Genomic DNA, 25,524 nt, shown 5'->3' with positions numbered 1-25,524 from the left:
GTGTAGTAGATACTAGTGCAGTAGATACTACCCGGGGCGTTGTTTGGGGGGAGTGCAGGGTTGCCCACCCCATTAATTTGAAGAAAAAGATATTATGTAGCCTATGCCCCTTGGATATCCAGATATGGACCCCTCTTGCCTCCTCAATAAAAATACTGAAGCTACGCCCCTGGATACTGCTGATGCACACCACAAAAAAGTGTTATTCTAAGGGAAAAGGGATTTACAGTGGATTTCTAATTAAGGACACCATTAGAACAGCTAAATAAAATCTTAATGACTTTTATAGTCGACAGATTCGAAGTCTACTATATTAATAACCTTTTTATAGCTATAAGTGAATTTTCTAGCTTTGGGTGGGTCTTTGTTCTTGAAGAGAAGCCCGTGAGTTAACAGGAGTTCAAAATTCATGTTAATAACATAAGATAACATTGATGCTCAGCGTGAATGACAGCGTCATTGATGACAGCGTCTCTATAACAAAAATAACGTAACAGCGTCCCTCCAGGGGCGAATCCAGGATTTTTCTAGGGGGGAGGGGGGCAAAATAGGTTGATCCGAAAAAAAAAATTAGAGGGGGGGGGCGCAAAATAGGTTGATCCGATAAACTTGCGTTAGGAGCAAGTTTAATTAACGCAAACTTGAGTTAATTAAGTAAATTACACTACTTTATACTACGCTAGGGGGGGGGCACCGCCAGTGCAGCTCATGAGTTAGTGAAAATCCTGAAATGAAATTACGTTCAAAGTATTTTTCAGCTCGAGGCTTTGAATTGGACGTAGGAATTTCAGTTTAAACATCCGGAGGTAGGGATAGGGAAAAATCGAGTTTGGACATTGTATAAAAATACGCATGTTTTCTGTTTTATTAGAAAGAAAACACCTTTGTGAAAAAAATTGCTTTCAGGAACATGAAAATTCTGAACACTACATAAAATTGCGGTTTGAAAGACATTAGTAGATATGAACGGGAAAAAATCGGTCTTCTCTTTGAATAAAAAAAAATAAATAAATTAATAGCCAGCGCTTTCACTTTTCAAGGTTAATCAAACCAAATGGAGCTATTACACTTTCTATAAGTTAGATGAAAGTGGTCAGAAAATGACGCAAGTAAATTATAAACAGTGCTTAACTAGACCTAATTCTAAGGTAAATAGTCAGAAGAGAAGCATAGAAAGACCATAAAGAAATAGAGAGAATACTTTTAAAAACCTTTGTGACTAAAAAACTTTTTGTTCTTTTTACTGGCTTAAAATTTCACACAGGAGAAACAATTAAGTGGAATTTAAATGTTTATTCCTTTAATTGGCCTAAGGCCTAATGTTTCACACAAGAAAATAGGAGGACCAGAAGGTTTTTGAAAATACAGGAACACTTGGCCTTGGTTTCTGACGTATGGCTTACGTCACTGACGTAAACCAATGAATTCAAAGCCTACTTTTCACACAGGAATTATCAGAAAGTAATCTCTCTTTTTCTCTTTAGAAAGACCTTAGACACTTGTTAATTAAACGAAATACACCCAAGAAGTGAATTTAGGTTAATCCTAATGAAATATAACCTCCATATAACCTTTAGTTTATATAATAATATAATTTGGGTTATATATTTGCACATTAGGGGGGGGGGGGGTGAAGTGTTTGGATAGTGTACCTAGCCTAACACCCCACCCCTAATGTGGAAATAAATAGCTCAAGTTATACAAGTCCATTGCATTCTTACAAACTTACCTTTGTTGCTGTAAATCCGGATTTCTGAGATCTAACCTCAGCGTAATTCTTGAGTGTGTTTCGTTTAATTAACAATGATCAGACCTTATTTTCGAGGATTAACGATAATCCTATACCAATCTTTTACATAGGAAAAGCCTAATTTCCTATACAAAGGCTCAGCATCAGGCATGGATCTGAGAAATAACTCAGAACAGCCCAAACTCTTAGCTACTTCTACTGCGAAAGACATTGTTGCAGTTGCTACATTCCTACGACGAAAATCAGGCGACACTTGTAAGTAGCTAATTTTGCATAGGGAATTGACTGGCTCAAGAAAAGCACACGCGGCTGCTCGACCCTCAATCACTGCGAGTAATATCACTGCATGCGTCGTGGCTTCACAGTGTCCAACTGAGCAAGCTTTTGGAATGCTGTAAACATTTAAGAATATATCACCAACTAAATCAAAATCGTTTGAAGTCTTTGCAATTTTTAACACTACCTCCTTGCAGCCTATATTGGCACTAAAATCTAAATCACAGATTTTCAAACGCATTTCACGAATTAAAAGACTAGGCTCATTTTCCAGTGACTCAGGTACTAAACCAGGCTCATAAAAGAGTTTAAACTCTTCATCACCCATAAAGCTTTTGACGGCACTTACTTCTTCCATAGTAAGAACACCATACGCCTGCTTGACAATATATGGATATTTGAATGCGACTGTTTTGCCATTATGAAAAAGCGAAAATCCTGCTATTCCTTCATATTTTTTCATTAACTCCAACTCAAGTTCAACGTATCCCCGATAATCAAAGATTGGATTTGAGTCAAAAAGAAATCCAGCCAATTTATCCGTTTTTTTATTAGGAAAATAGGCTTTCCACAACGCTATCTTTCTAAAGCCAAGGTTTTGGAAGACAGGAACCCCCATCGGTGCAGAAAAGGCACGAATCTCCGAAAGCCCTTTTTTTTTGGCGTGTTTCCCAGCCTCGTAAATAATGGATTTTGCTATCCCTTTACCTCTCATCTTTTCTTTAACATAAAGAAAATAGACCAGAGCTGCATGTTTTTCAAATGTAAACACTCCAAGGCCTCTTGCCTCTTCGTCGTGTTTAGCAATGAAAATTTCAACATCTTGCATTTTATGCACGATGGTCAGCAGGTTAAATACTTCTTGATCAACCTCAAATAAGATTTTAAAAATATCTTCATCACCGTAACCAGCAATTTTAATAGTCTCTCGAGGAACGTTTGTCGTCTCGTCAAGCGATGGCAGTTCAAGCACGTACTCTTCGGTCGGAAATCCGTTGACTTTAAAATTTTCACCCGTGTCCGAATCTTGTTTTATTCCACTCCAGGAAACGCCAAGACAAGCATTAATTTTAACAGAAATGACCTCGACTTCTTTCACAAGATTGATTCTGACGATGTCTTCTTGCTTCTCTAGAATTGCTTCAAGAAGAAGAGGGTATGACAGTTTTGGCTCTAAGGCAACTTCTTCTACATTATTTGACGGCGTCACAGGCAACACATTTGATATCTGAAATTAAAAGAATACACCTTTTATAAATATATTCCAGTACCAGAACATTGATGAACTTAGAAAAGGGATGTTAAAGATAGATGGCACACTCAAAAACAAAATACACTCCCTGCATAAAATAGGTACTGAGTAATTGCAGTTCTAAATTTGCAAGGCCGCTTCGGAAATTACGCCATATAACTTTTTTATGACAAATGATAGTGATAATAAGGACAATTATTTTGCACAGAAATCACTAATCGGTATAGTAGGACTGATTACCATTAAAATGTGCCTAACTTAAAGCCCCCTTTTCGCAGGATATGTGTTTTCATTTTGGGCTAATGGGTTGAACCAGATGAGCCAAGGATAGAAGCCGTCGTGTTCAGAGTAAACAGAGCATAGGCTAGATTTTCAAAGTGGGTGATTTCACTTTGGGATGTTTGAGACCCTCCCGGGGACGTTACGGATCGCTAATAATTCAGCGCAACAATTTCAATATGTTTAATAGGACCAACTTAAAAATAACAATGTAACTCAGTTATGATCAACCGTAACAAGTCTTTCTCCAACCCCTATGATAAAGTTTTAAAAAGTTGCCTAGGTCTGGTGGCCAAAGTCAACGTGACGTGCCTTGATTATCCAGCCCAAATTCAAAAGGTCCATAGAGGATACTTGTTTTAACGAAAGAGACACACAACCATACATGTGTCTTTATAGGCTATTTAACGTTTAGGAACAGTTCATTTGGATGTTATGGACAAATTTGAAATCTTTGAGGCAAGAAGGAAGTCCTCTGTTTTCTTAAATTGCCCCCCTCTTGCCCCCTTCAGACGAAGCCACTGCTGTTTATGCAATACTGGGGCAGATGGTATTCAGCCGAACATCTGAGGTATGGTACCCCTAAACTGTTTAGTCACATAGCTTTATTGTTCCAAGTAATAGTGTCGCAACAGTCTGTCCCACAATGTTTGTATCAGGGGGTCGTTACTTGCGTACATAAGAAGGGGTAAAACCCTAAAGATCGTTTTTCATACAGGCCCATCAGTATTTGTTCAGTTCTAGCAAAGTTACTAGATAAGATATTGTGTCCTATATTGACAGCGAATGTGAATGAGGGTGACAATTAGATTAATTTCCGGTCCGGTCTCGATGACCAGAATGCATATTTAACTTTTATTTCATGTTCTGAAAAGTTCAAGAAATAAAGAACTTCATTATTTGTCGGCGCAAAAGATGTATATAATGCGTTTTATTGTGTTTTCTATTCGCAAACAGTCCTGTCACTGATAAGGTAAGGAGGTGGTTCCGTTGTCCTGAATTGTCTATGACAATGATATCAAAAATCTCAAGAAACAATTTGGTCTGCCTGACAGCCTTCTGGACCTATAGATATACGTAGGGGTGTTAAACAAGGCTAAGTAATCTGCCCTGTGATATTTAACAATGCAATACGTTCTGCGACAAAATCGATAAAACATTTTTTGATAGATGATGGAATTGATGCTAGTCATCTATCTTACACAGATGATCTACTTTTGATAAGTGATAATTTAGAATCTTTACAGAAAGCTATTAATGCCATGTCGTCTGCACTTGGTGATATTGAGCTAACATTAGAGCCGTCTAAGAATGAATTCGTCATTTTGAACGACGAAACATTGCCAAATCGTGTTGTTGATGTTTGCGGGAAGACAGTTCTCCAAAAGGATAAGTTTGAGTATCTCGGACTCCGGTATGGGAATTCTATCAAAGCTACTAAAAATCTACCTATTGCAGCACTTAAAGAAAAACTGCGGAAAACTTACGGTATGCTAGCAAGAACTAAAGGTCATTTTGACAAAATTACGCTTGGTCGTCTCTGTAACGCCATGTTCGCGCTACATGTCTTTTTTTTAACCACTTTATGGAATTGCTTTAGTAAAACCGAACGTAGCCAAATTCGTTCAATTTTTTTTCGGTATTGCAAATATTTATTGGGAATTCCCATATGGTTCAGAAACTCTTATGTTCCGCAGAGGTACTATATTTTTGAGATAAGTAAGAAAATGGATGAGTTGTATACCCGTTTCAAAAGTCGAAATAGAACAATACACGACTTTCCATTGGCTAGTCTTGTCCATTAAAATCCTGATTTTGATTTCGCTTGTTTTCTTTTTTCCATAGTTATCGCAGTTTAATTTTGTTTTGTAGCGTTGTGTGATTTTTTCGTTTTTTTTTCTTTCGTTTTGGTAACTCCTTCGAGCATTTACATGTATTTGTATGAAGGGTTGAAATAAAATTATTATTATTATTATTATTAATACCACACTAATGTGCGCACAAAGATAAACAAATATCCAAAATGTCCCCTTTACCACAAAAATAGATGCGAAATGTGTGTCTAAAAATGACAAAATTATGTACGAAAGCGATTAGTTACAAAACATCCGCGAGATAAGGGGACAACAAAAATGATACTTTGACTCTTATGCAATTTCTACGCCTGTTTTTTATGATGAGTTGATTGCCACAGTTGATGAGTCTCTAATCCTTTGACAAATAAGTTTAAAAGGGGATATACTGATCATATCTCAAAAACAGTAATTTTGATGGGTTGAGGATTATATATTTTTGACATTTTTGTTTTTAGCATCCATTTTCAGTTGATTTGGCCTATGAGATCATGACCTCGGGGCTAATAAATTCAAAACTGTTTCAAATTTATTGTGATTCCCATTAAGAAGCATCAAAACCTCCACACCCCTGTGAAATTGAGATTAAAGCTGAGACTTGGGATTTGTATCATTTGAAAACTTTTTGCAAATAATCATAGGAAAATTTGTAAATATAATATTTAATCCACAAAGACTCTATTGTTATTTTTGGCACGTGAATGGGGATCATATTCAAGCGCTTTTCAAAGGATGATACAATTTGGCAATTCATATTCATACCACATGGAACCAAAAGCGAACAGCGCTGGAATGCGTCGAAATTGTATTTTGAAACTGAGACTTTTAGTCTGGTTTAATCTTGACTCTCGTATGTTTTATGGCCAACGAACTTACAGTTTTGCATATTCTGTAACTGTAAGGTTAATTGTTCGTGATTTTACATTTGGCAAAATTTAAAAGTAAGGGTGAGTAAGGAGGGACGCCCCTTCATCAACCCTCGCTGTTTACGCTAGAAAGTGTTGAAGCTTTTTTAAAATACTGCTCATTCAGAATCAACGATCTAGTGTTTAAATAGTCTTTCCCAAGGAATCAGGACAGAAAGTACAACTTTAGCGTAAAGATCGAGGGTTGAGGAAGGTGCAGCCCATCTCATAAACAGAATAATTTCTGTTCGTTTTAATTTTTAATGTTGACCCTCACTTTCAATTGAAAAAGCTTGTTTTAATATAATTTTTGACCGTTTTTCAAATTATCCTAGGAAAGCACCTTCCACTGTATAATTTGTTACCACAAACTGTAAAAAATCCTCAAATCTGAAAATGAATGAATTTGTACATATGTATGTTATTGCTATGGATTGCGTCTAAATTAACGTTTCTTAGCTGTCATTGTCATAGAAATTTTCTTATTTAAGTTCGAACCAGAATAGTAATGGCTTCAGGGTAAGAACGAACCCTAAACCAAGGACTTTCGCACAAAAACTAGCATATCTTTGCTGCCAAAAACTGTTTATATTGTATGCTCAGAGAATACCCAAGTCAAAATTCGCAGGAATAAACCTAGTTGTTATATTAAAACACTGTCATCTAGTTCCTTGCTTAGCCATTAATGAATTAGATTTACCTAAAATTTGATCATATCTCTAAGTAGCGTGTTAGAAGTGTGCCAAAAGGTATGGTGTTGCGGAAATCTGCCATGCGTGGCGGAATAAGTGGCTCTTCCAGATCAACGCTAGATGGCGAGAAGCGAGTGAGCCTTCGTGTAAGCCTTGCGTACCCCAGAGAGAGCTTTTGAAGGGTATTCATTAAGTCGTTTGATGTGCATCACAAAATTCTTGCCAAAAATAGGCTTACCGTTAGACCCAGACTCTGGTGGGATTTTCTTTAAACCACCAGCATTTTTTTTTAATTTGTTAGTATGTTTACAGGTTTCCCCCTGATTATCCCTCGCCAAACATACTTTTTCAAACATAATTCAATATCTTAGAACGAGTGTCCTCGGCAAAGCCAAAGGAAAATACACTTTCAAATCTGATTTTCAATAAAAATTAATTCTGGTTGTTTATACATTTCTAGTGTCCGACTATAATCCACCACCCAGGCCTACCCCTATATTCTTTAAGAACAATTCAATTTCTTAGAACTAGTGTTCTGCGGAAATCCAAGACAAACACACTTTCGAATATAATTTGCAACGAAAATATATTTTGGATGTTTATGTACTTTATAGTGTCCGGGCAATCCCCCCTTCCGTACATTCTTCGAACATAATTATATTTCTTCGAAAGATTTTCCAGGGGAATCCCAAGAAAAACAAACTTTCAAAATGTATTTTCAATGAAGTTTTCAAAGAAATTTTTCTGGAAGGGTTATTACCTGAAATTGTGGACGGAAGAGTGACACGTAAAATGGCAATCCACGAGCTATTTCTAAACAAGTCGACTAATAAATAAAATTGCATAGATGGTATCAAAGAAAATGTATTTTAGAATTAAGGTTTATATACTGCACGCATTAAAAAAATCAGTAAAAGCTAAAAATGAATGCATTTTTACGCATGTATGCTATTGCTGTGTGTAAATATACGTTTTTAGTGGTCCTAATCATTGACGTTCTCCTATTTAGGTTAGGATAAGATATTGGTAGTTTTTCTATTCAGAATTACCGAAAAATTCTTTTGATTTTAGTTTTTTATGTATCTATAGCGTCCAGCTATATCGTCCCCCCACCAGTCGATTTTGTAAACATAATTCAATTTCTAAGAAGGAAAGTCCTGAGCAAACGAAAACGAACAAGTGTACTGAGAGTTTCGAATTTTATTTTGGACTCACATTTCCTTTATGTATTTACAATGTTCAGCTAATCCCCCCCCCCCCTAAAAAAAGAACGAATTTGATTTTCAATAATTTTTTTAGTTGTTTGTGCATTTACAGTGTCTGGCTAATGTCCAGTCCCAGGATAATTCCCTCCATAGACGGTTACCCCTTGGAAACTTTCTCCCCGCATTAAAAATTTTCCTCGATTGATAAAATTACCAGTTGAATCAAAATTCCCTCTCTTAGGATTTTTTCCTCTTCCTTCAAGGTGCAATGCGTTCGCATATAAAAGTGATTTAAAACATTCATTTGAAAATATCAACTTTTCTTACTACTCAAACCACAGATTATTGATTGGTCTTGATGACCTAGCCCCCTGGATAGCTTGCTAATAGACTCTTTGTCTTTGAGCTATTTCGCCGACAAGACAAGAAGGCTGAGAATAGAACAATGAGTTCAAGGTACACATGCTCTTAAAGGAAAGTAAGATTACAGAGAATCTGTAACTTCAACTCTGTATTCCACAAAAATTCTATAAATTACAACCAATGTTGTGTTTTTCCGTAAAGACACTTACGCAGGGGGCCTCAAGACCGTAGTCATGGAAAAAAAGATAAAGGTTCTTATGATTTTAAATAATTTAATGTTTTTGTAACATAATTCACTCCTTTTTTTTCTAAAGTAGAGTCTTTTTTATAACCAAAATAAAGAAACGTCGATACTCTCCCCGGGTAAAATTTGGCTTTACGAGTCTGTACCCTTATTATAAAAATGGGGTGACACATTGGTATTGAGTCCGTGCAATTCGTTCTATTTGGAACATTTTCTGAAATTTGGCCCCCACCCCACCCTGAAATAATTATCCGCTGACATGCCTGGTTCAGATTGTTCCACTTTTTTTATGACCCATTTATGCCAAATTTTCAGGAATTTGTTTGTGCTAGTTTATATTTTTTCAGCTATTCACATTGGAGAGCCAGGGACCCTTGTCCTCAGAAATGTCAACCCAGTTCATCAGTCAAAGTCTTTCAACTGCCTTCAGTTATTCTTTAAGTTCATATTTGCTTAACTATTTTTTCTCATTGGAAATTAATGAGAAGGGCTTCGTATCTGATGCCCTAAAATCTATAAGATAATTTGGATTTAAATAGTTTACGGAAGCCAAATGATAAAAAACGTGGTCATGGAAACATGTGAAACTCATTTGAAGTGTATCCTATGGATACAGTACTTCAGGATTTTTTTTTCATTTATGAAAGAAAAATAGAAGAGAAGGCAGATAAGGAGAAAAATCCAAAAAAGGAGTTGAAGCATACTGTTTATTTAGTTCACGTGAACTGATTGTCTTGTCTAATGTGGACTTAATGAGTTCAGCGAAATTTATGCTTTTCAAAAAAGTAAAAGACAAACTTGATTTACTTCTTGTTAATTATTTATTTAAGCAATGAATATTAGAGTAACTTTCCTCTCCCTCGAACTTTATAAACTGCAACTTTTGCAAAAGGTCATTTGAGGTTCAAATCGAAGGAATTGAGCACTCTCTGTCAGGAATACAAATAACTGTGGATGGGCTTTCGGTTTCATGTTTGTGCCTTATGTCCTACCTTTGTGTGTCAATACTAATGTTGGGCGATATTTTGATTAATCGATATATCCATATATCGATTAAACCCTTGCCCCGAGGGTTGTGGGGGAGTGTCCTCCTCAAAAACATATTTTCTATCTGGAAAACAACTACGCTGAACAAAATGGCTATCTCACAATTTTGATTGGATGTCTTGGGGGGAATGATGGGTGTTGGGGGGGGGGGGGCTAGTTGCCCCCCCGCCTTTAGATATTAGATATATTGATATCATAGGCAGTGCGCTAGCGCTGCCTAAGTAAAGAACGATGTGGGCACAATGTGTTTTTTTTCTCCATCCGGGCACTTCGTATGGAAGGAGTTGTCGTGGAAACATCGAAAAGGGCTCATTCGATTGGAAATTGGAGGGGCTAGTGCCACTTTTTTATTGTCGCAAGTAATTGGAGGGCAACTAGCCCCCACCCCTCCCCCACGCCTATCATTCCCCCCAATACATCTACTAAAAATTTTGAGATATCCATTTTGTTCAGCGTAGTTAATTTCCAGATAAAAAATTTTGTTTTGAGGCGGACACTCCCCACAACCCTCAGGGCAAGGGTTTTAAGTTATGCCCTGGGGGCATATAAGGTTTTTTATAGAAGGTGTTGTCGTAGAAACTTCAAAACAGACTCATTCGATTGGAAATTCAAAAGGCTAGTGCCCTTTTTAATATTCGAAAGTTTTTGGTGGGGAACTAACCCCATCCCCACGCCCATCCTTCCCCCAAACACATCCAATCAAAATTTTGAGATAGCCATTTTGTTCAGCGTAGTTGATTTCCAAATAGAAAATATGTTTTTGAGGAGGAAACTCCCCCAAAAACCACGGGGCAAGGGTTTTAAGTTATGCCCTGGGGGCATATAAGGTTTTTATGGAAGGCGTTGCAGCAAAAACTTCAAAAAAGGCTCATTCGATTGGAAATTCAAACGGATAGTGCCCGTTATAATAGTCGAAAGTGATTGGAGGGCAACTACCCCCCCCCCACGCCCATCATTCCCCCAAACACATCCAATCCAAATTTTGAGATAGCCATTTTGTTAAGCGTAGTTGATTTCTAGATAGAAAATATGTTTGTGAGGAGGACACTCCCCTACAACCGTCGGGGCAAGGATTTTAAGTTATGCCCTGGGGGCATATAAGGTTTTTATAGAAGGCATCGTCGTAGAAACTTCAAAAAAGGCTCATTCAATTGGGATTTCAAGGGGCTAGTGCCCTTTTCAATAGTCGGAAGTGATTGGAAGGTAACTAGCCCCCCCCCCCCCACGCCCATCATTCCCCCAAACACACCCAATCAAAATTTTGAGATAGCCATTTTGTTCAGCGTAGTTGTTTTCCAGATAGAAAATATGTTTTTGAGGGGGACAGTCCCCCAAAACCCTCGGGGCAAGGGTTTTAAGTTATGACCTGGGGGCATATAAGGTTTTTATAGAAGGCATTGTCGTAGTAACTTGTAAACAGGCTCATTCGAATGGAAATTCAAAGGGTTAAAACCCTTTTTAATAGTCGAAAGTGATTGGAGGGCAACTAGCCCCAACACCCATCATTCCCCCCAACACATCCAATCAAAATTTTGAGATAGCCATTTTGTTCAGCGTAGTTGTTTTCCAGATAGAAAATATGTTTTTGAGGACGACACCCCCCACAACCCTCGGGGCAAGGGTTTTAAGTTATGGCCTGGGGGCATATAAGGTTTTTATAAAAGGCGTTGTCATAGAAACGTCAAAAAAGGCTCATATGATTAAAAATTCAAAGGGCTAGTGCCCTTTTTCATAGTTGAAAGTGATTGGACGGTAACTAACCCTCCTCTCACGCCCACCTTTTCATAGGCAGCGCGCTAGCGCTGCCTATGTAAAGAACGATGTGGGCACAATGTGTCCTTGTTAATAGTCGAGTAGAGGGCAACTAGCCCCCCCCCCACGCCAATCATTCCCCCAAGCACATCCAATCAAAATTTTGAAATAACCATTTTGTTCAGCGTATTTGATTTCCAGAGAGAAAATATGTTTTTGAGGAGGACACTCCCCCAAAACCCTCAGGGCAAGGGTTTCAAGTTATAGCATAGGAGCATATAAGGTTCTTGTAGAATACTTTGTTGTCATATCTTCATAAAAGACTCATTTGATTGAAAATTCGAAGAGTTAGTGCCCTTTTCAATTGTCAAAGGTGATTGGAGGGAAACTAGGCCCCCCCCAACGGCCAGCATTCCCCCCCAACACAACCAAACAAAATTTTGAGATAGCCATTTTGTTAAGCGTAGTTGTTTTCCAGATAGAAAATATTTTTTTGAGGAGGACACTCCCCCACAACCCTCGGGGCAAGGGTTTTAAGTTATGGCCTGGGGGCATATAAGGTTTTTATAGAAGGCGCTGTCATAGACACTTCAAAAAAGGCTCATTTGATTGGAAATTCAAAGGGCTAGTGCCCTTTTTAATAGTTGAAAGTGATTGGACGGTAACTAACCCTCCTCTCACACCCACCTCTTCATAAGCAGCGCGCTAGCACTGCCTAAGTAAAGAACGATGTGGGCATAATGTGTTCTTTTTAACAGTCGAAAGTGATTGAAGGGCAACTAGCCCCCTCCCCGCGCCCATCAATCCCCCAAACACATCCAATCAAAATTTTGAGATAGCCATTTTGTTCAGCGTAGTTGATTTCTAAATAGAAAATATGTTTGACACTCCCCCAAAACCCTCAGGGCAAGGGTTTTTAAGTTATGCCCTGGGGGCATACAAGACTTTTATAGAAGGCGTTGTCGTAGAAACTTCAAAACAGGCTTATTCGATTGGAAAATCAAAGGGCTACTACCCTTTTTAATAGTCGAAACTGAATGGAGGGCAACTATCCCCACCTCCCCTGCCCATCATTCTCCCAAACACATCCAATAAATATTTTTAGATAGCCAGTTTGTTAAGCGTAGCTGATTTCCAGATAGAAAATATGTTTTTGAGGAGGACACTCCCTCAAAACCCTCAGGGCAAGGGTTTTAAGTTATGCCCTGGGGGTATTTAATGTTTTTATAGAAGGCGTTGTCGTGGAAACTTCAACAAACCTCATTCAATTGGAAATTCAACGGGATAGTGACCTTTTTAGTAATCGAAAGCGATTGGAGGGCAACTAGCCCCCCCCACGCCCATAATTCCCCCAAAGACATCCAATCAAAATTTTGAGATAGCCATTTTGTTCAGCTTAGTTGATTTCCAGATAGAAAATATGTTTTTGAGGAGGAAACTCCCCCACAACCCTCGGGGCAAGGATTTTAAGTTTTACCCTGGGGGCATATAAGGTTTTTATAGAAGGCATTGCCTTAGAAACTTCAATAAAGGCTCATTCGATTGGGAATTCAAAGGGCTAGTGCCCTTTTTAGTAGTCAAAAGTGATTTGAGGGCAACTAGCCCCCCCCCCCACGCCCATCATTCCCCCAAACACTCGGGGCAAGGGTTTTAAGTTATGCCCTGGGGGCATATAAGGTTTTTTATAGCAGCCGTTGCCGTAGAAACTTCAAAAAATGCTCATTCGATTGGAAATTCAAACGGCTAGTGCTCGTCATAATAGTCAAAAGTGATTGGAGGGCAACTAGCCCCCCCCCCCCCCCCGCGCCCATCATTACCCCAACACATCAAATCAAAATTTGGAGATAACCATTTTGTTCAGCGTAGTTGATTTCTAGATAGAAAATACATTTTTGAGGAGGACACTCCCCTACAACCGTCGGGGCAAGGATTTTAAGTTTTACCCTGGGGGCATATAAGGTTTTTATAGAAGGCATTGGCTTAGAAACTTCAATAAAGGCTCATTCGATTGGGAATTCAAAGGGCTAGTGCCCTTTTTAGTAGTCAAAAGTGATTTGAGGGCAACTAGCCCCCCCCCCCCACGCCCATCATTCCCCCAAACACTCCCAATTAAAATTTTGAGATAGCTATTTTGTTCAGCGTAGTTGTTTTCCAGATAGAAAATATATTTTTGAGGAGGATACTCCCCCAAAGCCCTCGGGGCAAGGGTTTTAAGTTATGGCCTGAGGGCATATAAGGTTTTTATAGAAGGTGTTGTCGTAGAAACTTCAAAAAAGGCTCATTTGATTGAAAATTCAAAGGGCTAGTGCCCTTTTTCATAGTTGAAAGTGATTGGACGGTAACTAACCCTCCTCTCACGCCCACCTTTTCAAAGGCAGCGCGCTAGCGCTGCCTATGTAAAGAACGATGTGGGCATAATGTGTCCTTGTTAATAGTCGAGTAGAGGGCAACTAGCCCCACCCCACGCCCATCATTTCTCCAAACACATCCAATCAAAATTTTTAGATAGGCATTTTGTTCAGCGTAGTTGATTTCCAGATAGAACATATTTTTTGAGGAGGACACTCCCCCAAAACCCTCAGGGCAAGGGTTTCAAGTTATGCCCTGGGGACATATAAGGTTTTTACAGAAGGTGTTGTCGTAGAAACTTCAAAACAGGCTCATTCGATTGGAAATTCAAAGGGCTAGTGCCCTTTTTAATAGTCGAAAGTGATTGGAGGGCAACTAGCCCCCCCCCCCAACGCCCATCATTCCCCCAAACATATCCAATCAAAATTTTGAGATAGCCATTTTGTTCAGCGTAGTTGTTTTCCAGATAGAAAATATATTTTTGAGGAGGACACTTCCCACAACCCTCGAGACAAGGGTTTTAAGTTATGTCCTGGGGGCATATAAGGTTTTTATAGAAGGCGTTGCCATAGAAACTTCAAAAAAGGCTCATTTGATTGGAAATTCAAAGGGATAGTACCCTTTTTAATAGTTGAAAGTGATTGGACGGTAACTAAACCCCCTCTCACGCCCACCTTTTCATAAGCAGCGAGCTAGCACTGCCTAAGTAAAGAACGATGTGGGCACAATATTTCCTTTTTAATAGTCGAAAGTGATTGGAGGGCAACTAGCCCCCCCCCGCCCAGCATTCCCCCAAACACATCCAATCAAAATTTTGAGATAGCCATTTTGTTCAGCGTAGTTGATTTCTCAGTAGAAAATATGTTTTTGAGGAGGACACTCCCCCACAACCCTCGGGGCAAGTGTTTTAAGTTATGTCCTGGGGGCATATAAGATTTTTATAGAAGGTGTTGTCGTAGAACCTTCAAAACAGGCTCATTCGACTGGAAATTCAAAGGGCTAGTACCCTTTTCAATAGTCGAAAGTGATTGGAGGGCAACTAGCCCCACCTCCCACGCCCATCATTCCCCCAAATACATCCAATCATAATTTTGAGATAGCCATTTTGTTCAGTGTAGTTGATTTCCAGATAGAAAATATGTTCTTGAGGAGGACACTCTCCCACTACCCTCAGGGCAAGAGTTTTAAGTTATGCCCAGGGGGCATTTAATGTTTTTATAGAAGGCGTTGTCGTAGAAACTTCAAAATAACTCATTCGATTGGAAATTCAACGGGCTAGTTCCCTTTTTAATAGTCGAAAGTGATTGGAGGGCAACTAGCCCCCCCCCCCACGCTCATCATTCCCCCAAACAAATCCATTCAAAATTTGGAGACAGCCATTTTGTTCAGCGTAGTTGATTTCCACATAGAAAAAATGTTTTTGAGGAGGACACTCCTCCACAACCCTCAGGGCAAGGGTTTTAAGTTATGCCCTGCGGACATATATATAGAAGGCGTTGTCGTAGAAACTTCAAAACAGGCTCATTTGATTGGAAATTCAAAGGGCTAGTACCCTATTTAATAGTCGAAAGTGATTGGAGATAGCCATTTTGTTCAGCGTAGTTTATTTCCAGATAGAAAATATGTTTTTGAGGAGGACACTCCCACACAACCCTCAGGGTAAGGGTTTTAAGTTATGCCCTGGGTGCATATAAGGTTTTTATAGAAGGCGTTGTCGTAGAAACTTCAAAACAGGCTCATTCGATTGGAAATTCAAAGGGCTAGTTCCATTCTTAATAATCGAAAGTAATTGGAGGGGAACTAGCCCACCTCCACGCCCATAATTCTCCCAAACACATCCAATTAAAATTTTGAGATAGCCATTTTATTCAGCGTAGTTGATTTCCAGATAGAAAATACTTTTTTGAGGAGGACACTCCACAACAACCCTCAGGGCAAGGGTTTTAAGTTATATCCTGGGGTATATAAGGTTTTTATAGCCGGTATTGTCATAAAGAATTCAAAAGGGGCTAATTCTCTTGGAAATTTAAGGGACTAGTGACCTTTTTCATCGTCGAAAGTGATTGGAGGGCAACTAGCCCCCCCCCACGTCCATCCGTCGCCCAAACACATCCAATCAAAATTTTGAGATAGCCATTTTGTTCAGCGTGGTTGATTTCCCAATAGAAAATATGTTTTTGAGGAGGACACTCCCCCACAACCCTCAGGACAAGAGTTTTAAGTTATGCCCAGGGGGCATATAATGTTTTTATAGAAGGCGTTGTCGTAGAAACCTCAGAAAAGGGCTCATTCAATTTGAAATTGAAAGAGCTAGTGCCCTTTTTAATAGTCGACAGTGATTAGTAATATTTCTTGTTGTTGTTGTTGTTTAGACCAGGGCACTTCGTATCGAAGGAGTTGTCGTGGGAACTTCGAAAGGGGTTCATTCAATTGAAAATAGAAAGGGCTGATGCCCTTTTTAATAGTCGAAAGTGATTGGAGGGCTACTAATCCCCCTTCCCCTCCCACCCTCCCATTTGCCCATTATGTTTAAAAAATAAATGTTGCCTTAAGATTAAATCAAAATACACTGTGATAATCCTAATTCCTAATGAGGCATCTCAGCAGTATCCGAAGAACAACTGAGGATATTAAGTTCAAACTTTTAGGGCTACTTCTTCTCTTAAAATTTAACCAAATCAAAATAGTGTAAGTGCATCCAAGCTATCAAAGAAAATAAACAGATTTTTTTGCAAATGGTATCAAGTTTTCCATTTTAGGTCAACTAGAGGTGAGGTATGAAACTAAGTTAAACAGTACTATTTGTGTCCAGATTTTTAAAATGGTGTAGGGTATTAAAAATTGCTGAAAAATTTTTCTCCAGCATACGAATAGCAGGCCAAACTATAAAGTCTTAAAAAACGAAAAGATTTAAAGTGTTATTTTCTTTTTCCCCTGAAAAAACTATGTCAATATAAAACGAACAGAAATTAATTAAAAAATCTTTTTCCACAAAATAAGTTTTTCAAAGAAAAGTAAAAACTCCATTAAGCAAAAAATGAGCAAAAATACAAACAAATAATCTACCAAGCTCGAAACTACCACAAATCAGCATCGATAAATAAATGAAACCCAAAACGAACAGAAATTACAATAAATAAGCGAGTCAAACTCAAAACGAGCAGAAATTAACATAAGTTGGGCGCAAAACCCCTATGCCTTCCCAAGGCCAGAACAAAATTTGCACTTTACTGCTGGCTCCCTATTGAAAGTTTGCAGTGCCGTGATATATTCGGCTGCTGTCAAAGCATGTTCTGCATTGAGTATAAGATCTTTATCATGTGAACCCCACAAACTGGCTTGATTCTGATATGACTACATCGCAGGGACTGCCATGGTACTTGTGTCTTCTGATCGAGATTCAGCAGCCAGCAAGGCCAAATCTATCTTGTTTGCAATTTTGCTCTCAACTTGTTCAAGATTGTCAGGTGAAATATAAATTTTCTTGAAACGCGGGTCAACATATGTGGCAATTGCGACAGGTGTGAATTGACCAAGGGTCATAAACGTACAATGCATTTTAGTCAGCAAAGCCTTTCAAAATTGATCAACCACATCTGAGAATACATCAAAATTTATCTGAACAAACTAGCGTCTCAAAATTTTTGACAAATGCAGGCTTTTCGAGATGGGGGATGGCCTTTAAAAGAGAGTTCAACGGTTCCCTCTTCAAAGGGTGTAAGCACCGCAATCACTTTGAAATAACACCCCACTCACTATCAGTGAGTATGAGATCCACTTTACCGAGGAGCGCAAGCGAGCTTGTTACTGACTCTTTAAAATCTTGTAGACTACGGAACATAGTGAGAAGAGAATTCCATCTAGTGGTCACATCAGGTTTCAGTTTTTTGAAGCAAACATTGTCAATAGAGATTTGGACCTGGCGCAACTTGTTGGTAGCTACAACACTACGTCTGAAAAAGCTGACAATATTCCTAGCCTTTAGGACGAGAAGCAACAATTCAGCAGTATCATTAATAGCACCCCCCTCCCCCATCAAATTTAGAGTATGTGTAAAGCACAAAACATGTGTCCATCCTGTACCTACTTGGGATGCAGCATCCTTTGCTACCGAAGTACATTTGCTCCATTATCAGTTACTACAGCAACAACCTTTTCCTCGATCCCCCACTCAGTGGCAATTTTCATAACGTGAGCCTTAATAGCATCAGCAGTATATATATATATATATATATATATATATATATATATATATATATATATATATATATATATATATATATATATATATATATATATATATGTTATACATGTATAGCTACAATTACGCTAGATTACCTTATCTTAATTTATCTAAACAGATAGCTCCTTTTCCTTGACAGAATTTTTCAGACTGAGAAAATTCACCCAGTCTGATCGGCTAGTTTAGCTTTGACATCATTCAAAATCCAAACTTTTCATTATAACATCATTTATTGTGAACTTTTCATTCTCAGTTGGTCATAATTCACACGTATCTGACTCGGGAGCCGGAGGTGAATTCTTGCGAAAATGATGCCAGGGTAAGATGTAAGATAAGGATAAATACAATCAATTATAGATCAAAGAATTCAAACCTGCAAAGAATCTCGAAGATGTATGCTGAAAATTTGCAGAATTTTCATGTGGTGGATTTTCCGCGGGGAATATAGGAGGTTAGAGACCCCTTAAAAATATCGGTTTCGATAATACATTTCGACATTCGATATCAATATTTGGTCTGATATATCAATATCGATGTCAAACATCGCCCAACACTAGTCAATACCTCGAATGAAGAAGATATAACCAAGATACAAGTAATTCTTTGTTCAAGTCTCTTGTGGGTCCTTCCGGCTCCCGAATCAGATACATGTGAATTATTACCAAATGAAAATGAAAAGTTCACAACAAATGATGTTATAATGAAAAGATCGGATTTTGAATGTTATCAAAACTAAACTAGCCGATCAGACAGGGTGAATCAGATAGGGGTAAATTCTGTCAAGGAAAAGGAGCTATCTGTCACAGATAAATTAAGATAAGGTAATCTAGCTTAATTGTAACTATACATGCTATTAAGTCTAACCTTATGAAAATTGCCACTGAGTGGGGGATCAAGGAAAAAGTTGTTGCTGTAGTAACTGATAATGGAGCAAATGTAGTTCGGGCCGTCCAAGTAAATACAGGATGGATACATGTTTCGTGCTTCGCACATACTCTAAATTTGATTGTGGGGATGCTATTAGTGATACTGCTGGAATTTTGCCTCTCGTCCAAAAGGCTAGAAATATTGTCAGCTTTTTTAGACGTAGTGTTGTAGCTACCGACAAGTTACGCCAGGTACAAATCTCTTGACAATATTTTCACCAAAAAACTAAAACCTGATGTGACCACTAGATGGAATTCGCTTCTCACTATGTTGCCCAGTCTACAAGATTTGAAAGAGTCGGTAACAATTTCGCTTGCGCTTTTCGATAAATCCGACTTAAATTCACTGATATTAAATGGGGTATATTTTCAAATGGGATTGTAGTGCTTACATCTTTTGGAGAGGTAACTATTGAACTCTCTTCTGAAAGCTTTCCCTCCATCTCGAAAGTCCTGCCTTTGTCTAAGATCTTGAGACACCACCTTGTTCAGGTAGATTCTGGTGGACTCTCAGATGTGATTGATGAGTTTCGAAAGGCTTTGCTGAAGAAAATGCTTTGTAGGTTTATAAGCCTTGGTAAAGTCAAACCCGTCGCAATTGCCACATATCTTGACCTCTGTTTCAAGAAAATGTATATTTCACCTGACGATCTTCTACAAGTTGAGAGCCAAATTGCAAACGAGATAGATTTGGCCTTGCTGGCTGCTGAGTCTCGATCAGAAGATCCAGGTACAATCGTAGTTCCTGCGATGCAGACATATCAGAATCAAGCCAGTTTGTGGGGTTCACACGATGAAGTTCTTATAGACCATGCATGACATGCATTGACATCAGCCGAATATATCATGGCTCTGCAAATTTTCAATAGGGAGAGAGTTTCAATAGAAACTTGTCCACTCAAGTGGTGGAAGTTTCGTGCTATGGGTCTCAAAAATACATGAACGAAGTTGCAATGAAATTCATGTCTGTGTCCGCTACCAGTGTCCCTTCTGAAAGAGTGTTTTCAAGACTGGTCAGATAATCACTGAATGGCGGAACCAACTCTCAGGGAAAAACATTGACATGCTGATGTTTTGAATAGCCAGCAGTTTATTTTTCTCTTTTCCTGAGCCCAAATAATTCTAAATCTAGGTTTTTATTATATTCATTTATGTAATCTAAGTTTATTTTTATTGTTTGATTTTATATTATTTGAATTTTGAAAAAAAAAAACGTTATACAAAATACCCTTTATTTACCATTTGCGTTACTGAATTTCGGCAAATCCATGAGATAGCATAAAACTTATCTGAAATATTGATATCGTTGTATCGAATATCGAAAGTAAAATATCGATATATCGATTAATCAAAATATCGCCCAACACTACCTGTGGGTTATAGCTTCTGATTGGCCTATCGAATTTGAGTGAGCAAACCCCCCTTTCTTATTGATACGGGGGGGGGGATGATTCCAAAGAGCTCTATTTAGACCTATGTTACCAGGATTATCATCGGAGGTACTACAGATGTATATGAAGTAACATCTGCAACATCTGCAAAAGCGTTTAATTTGGTGCTTAAAGATAACAACCCTCTTTTACTGTTAAAACGATACTTTTTAACAGGAAAAAATAATTTCTCAATGTCAAAGTAAGGTGATGAAAACCGAAACTTAAGTAAAAAGACCAGGGTTTGATTACCAATTACTTAGAAATATTTTATTTCATTTTGGAAAGTAAACAGACCTAAATGCGCTAAATAAACCCTTCCTGTCGAAGCATAGGTATAAAGTCCAATTTTAGCTAACAGAGTACGGAGAGTTTCGAGGGGCTGCAGTCTCCCTCAATATTTAGGTTAGTTCTGTTTATAAGATTAAGATGATCGGAATTCATATTTTAAACATCCAGATGAAGGTAAAGAGCTAAATTTCAAATTTAAAACGATCATAAACTATTTGTATATGAGGGAGGTTCCTCCCCACACCTTGAGCTAAAGTTCAAACTATTTTCCCAATCTTTCAAGAACTAACACAAAGGCCATGTCATCCATTTTTTTTTACCACGGTACCTTGAGAATGAAAAAGTTTTATTTACATGCAGTTTAAAAAAAATAAAATTTTAGTCCAAATTTTTCAAAAAGCAATAGAGAAATAAGATACTTGGAATTACCGTCCATAATTGCTACCCTCTAAAAGGCCTTCAGTAAAGCATTAGTCAGGCTTTATTATAAAGAGCGGGAGTTAAGAGGGTGATGGCTCCTCATATTCATGAAAATAGTGAAATAGTGAAAATAGCGTTTTGAGTTTTAGTCTTGCTCTTTACTTATATTTGAATGAGAAAACTTGTTTTTTTTTTAGTTCAAACCCTTAAAGCATTTACTGAAACACCAAAAAATCAAATTTCCTCCATACTTTTTCACCTAATATGTTGCATTTGTTTGCAATAGGTTACGATGCTAAGACCTATATAGAAATTATTTACCATAACTCCTCTTATAGATTAAAAAAAAAAAAAAAAAAAAAAGGTTCGGTATTCTTTTTCAAGTCATCGATGGAAATCTTTTTTTAAGTACTCTCCCAGCAAGTAATGAACTAGCTTGTATTGTCAAGAAAGCATATCTTGGTCATTTCTCAAGCCCTGGGATTTGAGAAAATCGTCAACTGTGCTTCCATCGTAAGTTGACCTCAGGGCAATCTGATCTAAATTAGACATGAACTCTAAATTCGCATTCGGAGAACAAGATTACATATATCTACAGAACAGAGATTTCGCTGCCGCATCAACATCCTTTGTTACGGGTTTGTAAAGTTTGCACTAGCGTTCACCCAACTTGCACAAGCTGAACTAACTGTTGTAGTGTATATCTTCTATAGTCGAAGGAACCCTTATATAATTCTTATATACCCCTTATATAGAGTTGTTTAGACACTAGGTGTGTAAAGAGTGCAAGGATAGTTTTCGCTTGTCTGTCAGATGCCTAAAGCGTGTGAGCTGAAATGAAAAGCATGATTCCAAGCAATAGCTGCAACCTAGTAAAGAACTTACCATGGCCCATAGTAACCGGAAATTTAAGTACGCGTAAAAAAACAAATGCACATTGAAAAGAATTGCCATGTGAAGCTGTTAAGGAATACTAACTGTTATTTCGGTTAATTTTGATAGTAGAAATGTACTACGAAAATTAATTTATGGGAATTTCGGAAAAGAGCTTGAAATCTCTCGAAAAAATGCACCGTTGGAATCACCGTGGCCGAAAACCCTCTAGAGGAGAATTACAGTCCTCCATCTCGAAGAACAAGGAAAATGGTTTTTATTGCATGGGAAGCAGTGATGTGTTTCTTGTGTTTCTGCTTTTTTTTTTCTTCGCGGCTAGCAGATCCCAGGTGCATCATAAAGAGCTGTTTAAGAGCTCATTTGGGAGCTAAACTTTGTTTCTAGATGGCTTTCTTTTTATCAATTCGACTTCATAATACCACCATAAACTGAAATATGGAATCAAAATTGGCACCCTTTGGGGCCATTCCTTGGTGGAAGAACTGGAAAGCAAAAAAAGGGTACCATTTTAATCTTCATGGTTAGAAATTTAAATTTGAGGTTGACACGTCCAATCCACCTCTTGTATTCCTCCCTTCCCAGTGCCCTTAGTAAGTTATATAAATCGTCTGGTGTATACCATAACTAGCAGGCTACTGCAACATCGTAAAGAGTTGTCTAATAAGTAAATTCAAAGCTCTTGGTCATATCTACGTGCTTAAAAAAATTGTCTTTTTAACACCATTGTGAAGTGCCATATAGCACCAAAATGGCACTTCTTGGTGCTGGAGTTGAAAAGCTGGCAAGTATAAAACGAGCCCTATTATGGTCTCCAAGGGTGAAAACCTTTAGCTGGAGATGTACAACTCCTTATCCTTATATTTCCTCTTCCAGCACCCTTAGTAATCAAAAACTAAAACCATACTTTGAAAATAAACTGCCAAAAGAAACCAAAATTTTCTTGAAAGTGCAATCGTAAGATGACCCTGCACCGAACATGCATATGGCATACAGCACCATACATACATTGAGCAACATACATACATACAGCAACATACACACATATGACATACAGCACCAAAATAAGGGACTTTCCGTGTTGTGTACCATTGAAATGTCCATGGAAAAACACTTTATCAGAGGGTTAAAGTTTCCCTTTTCAATGCTCCCCTTCCCAGTCCACTTAGTAAGTGAAAATTAAAAAATAGTTTTTGGTAAAGCACTGTTTAGTGAATAAATGTTTTCACTCAAATCCATAACTTATTCAGGAATAATGATAAATACTATTTATGTTTATACTACCCTTAAGGGTTAAGCAATGAAACACATTTTCGGGAATTAAACAATAAAAAACTTTAGCGTAAAGAGCGAGGCGTTGAGGAGGGGACATCCCCTTTCATTTACGGAATAATTTCTGTTCGTTTTAAGTTTTAATGTCGCTCCTTACTTTCAGTTTAAAATACTTGTTTTTTTTTATTTAATTTCTGATCATTTTTTAGATAATGCAGCTTTTATTTTGGCTCACCGTCATTGAATGAGTAAAACAAAATTTGTATATTAATTTTACTTTTCTTTTGCTAAATGGCTTTTCTAAATTTGGTTCTGACGAAATTTACAAATTAACTTACGTAACGAATTTCTATATTCGTATATTTTTTATTATGTATATTTATTACGTTCGCCCCCTAGTCAATACCTCGCTCTTTACGTTAAATTCAAGTCGTGTTCCAATTCTTTAAGACTGACTCCTTAATCGCAAAGGCCGCTAATTATAATAAATATCTCTGATGAAAGTACAAAAAAACTTGTTCCCTTGTGAATCAGACGAAATTGGGAAAAAAGGGGCGTGAAAGGGGGCCAAGTTACCCTCCAGCATTTTTGGTCTCTAAAAAGGGTACTATAACTTTTAATTTCCGTTCAAATGAGCTCTCTCTTGATATTGTAGGACCACGGGGTCGGTATGATTACCCCTTAAAAAAAAAAAAAAATAATAAACACGCATCCGTGATCTCTTCTGGCAAAACATACAAAGTTGCACATTTTTGCAGATATGAGCTTGAAACCAATGTAATAGGGTTTTCTGATACGCTGAATCTGACGGTGTGATTTTCATTAAAATTCTTTCACTTGTAGGGGGGCCTTTGATGAGTAATACTAAACTTAATCAAATTTATATATTTAGAATCAGCAATATAAGCCCATTCTTTTGGTACATTTATTGACATGAAAATTCCGTTTTTTAAAGTTTTGATTACTATTGAGCCGTATCGTTTTTTATGTTTTTTTATTACGTATATATTTTTAAGTATATGAGAGGTTTCTCCCCTTAGTCAATATCACGCTCTTTGAGCTAAAGTAAAGATTCTGTTAAAATCCCAAACCCCTAGAGCACAAAGACCGTTAAATTAGAATAGATAGCTCTTTTCAAATCACTAAAAAAAACTGTAGCTTAAAGAGCGAGGGATTGAATTGGGGGGGAACCCCCCTATATACGAAATAAGTTCTGTTTGTTTTAAGTTCCAATGTTGCTTCTTACTTTCAGTTGAAAAAACTTGTTTTTTCTTTAATTTAATTTCTGATCGTTTTTTCAAAAATGCTGGGAAATCCGGTGCCCCCTTCATAAAAATATCCCTTACCCCAAGGAAACATACTCCATGGAAAGATTCTCCCAAGTAACCCCGTCCTCCCGCCCCCCCTCCCCCTCACCAGAAAAAAATCCTACCTGAAAATGTCTCTATACTTACCCATAACCAATACTATATGTAAACAATGGGCAAAGTTCATAACTCGCAGCCCTTTCCCTGGGAACTGTGGGGGACTAAGTCCTCATCAAAGACACATTTATAAGATTATGGTCTATGCTGAACAAAATGGATATCTGAAAATTTTAATCAGGTGACTTTGGGAAAAAATGAGCAGGTGAGAGGGCCTAGTAGCCCTCAATTTTTTTTGGTCACTTAAACAGGGCACTAGAACTTTTAATATTCGTTCCAATGAACCCTCATACGATATTCTAGAACAACTGGGTCAATACGATTACCCCTGGGAAAAAGAAAAAAAAACAAAAACAAACAAATAAACACGCATCCGTGATCTTTCTTCTGGCAAAAAAGGGAAAATTCCACATTTTTGTAAATAGGAGCTTGAAACCTCTACAGTAGGGTTCTCTGATACGCTGAATATGATGATGTGATTTTCATTAAGGTTCTATAACTTTTAGGGGTCTTTTCCCCTTTTTTCGAAAATCAGCCAAATTTTCTCAGACGTGTAACTTTTGATGGGTAAGATTAAACTTGATGAAACTTATATATTTGAAATCAGAATTAAAATTTGATTCTTTTGATGTGTCTATTGGTATCAAAATTCCGTTTTTT

General features: G+C 37.8%; 1 protein-coding gene across 1 annotated transcript in view; it reads right to left on the bottom strand.

Moving 5' to 3' along the window:
- Window positions 1-608: 608 nt before the first annotated feature.
- LOC148949850 (uncharacterized) overlaps window positions 609-25,524 on the bottom strand; it is a 38,762-nt gene continuing 13,846 nt past the window's right edge. The window contains exon 2 of the mRNA XM_089091330.1: window positions 609-3,254. Within this exon, the coding sequence (XP_088947456.1) occupies window positions 1,815-3,254 (1,440 nt within the window). The 3' untranslated portion in view covers window positions 609-1,814. The remainder of the gene's footprint in view (window positions 3,255-25,524) is intronic.

The sequence above is a fragment of the Artemia sp. Qi Xiang Cuo genome, chromosome 7 (genome assembly GCF_049724085.1).
Source record: "Artemia sp. Qi Xiang Cuo chromosome 7, ASM4972408v1, whole genome shotgun sequence".
Lineage (NCBI taxonomy): Eukaryota > Metazoa > Arthropoda > Branchiopoda > Anostraca > Artemiidae > Artemia > Artemia sp. Qi Xiang Cuo.
This window is presented reverse-complemented; position numbering and strand designations above follow the sequence as displayed.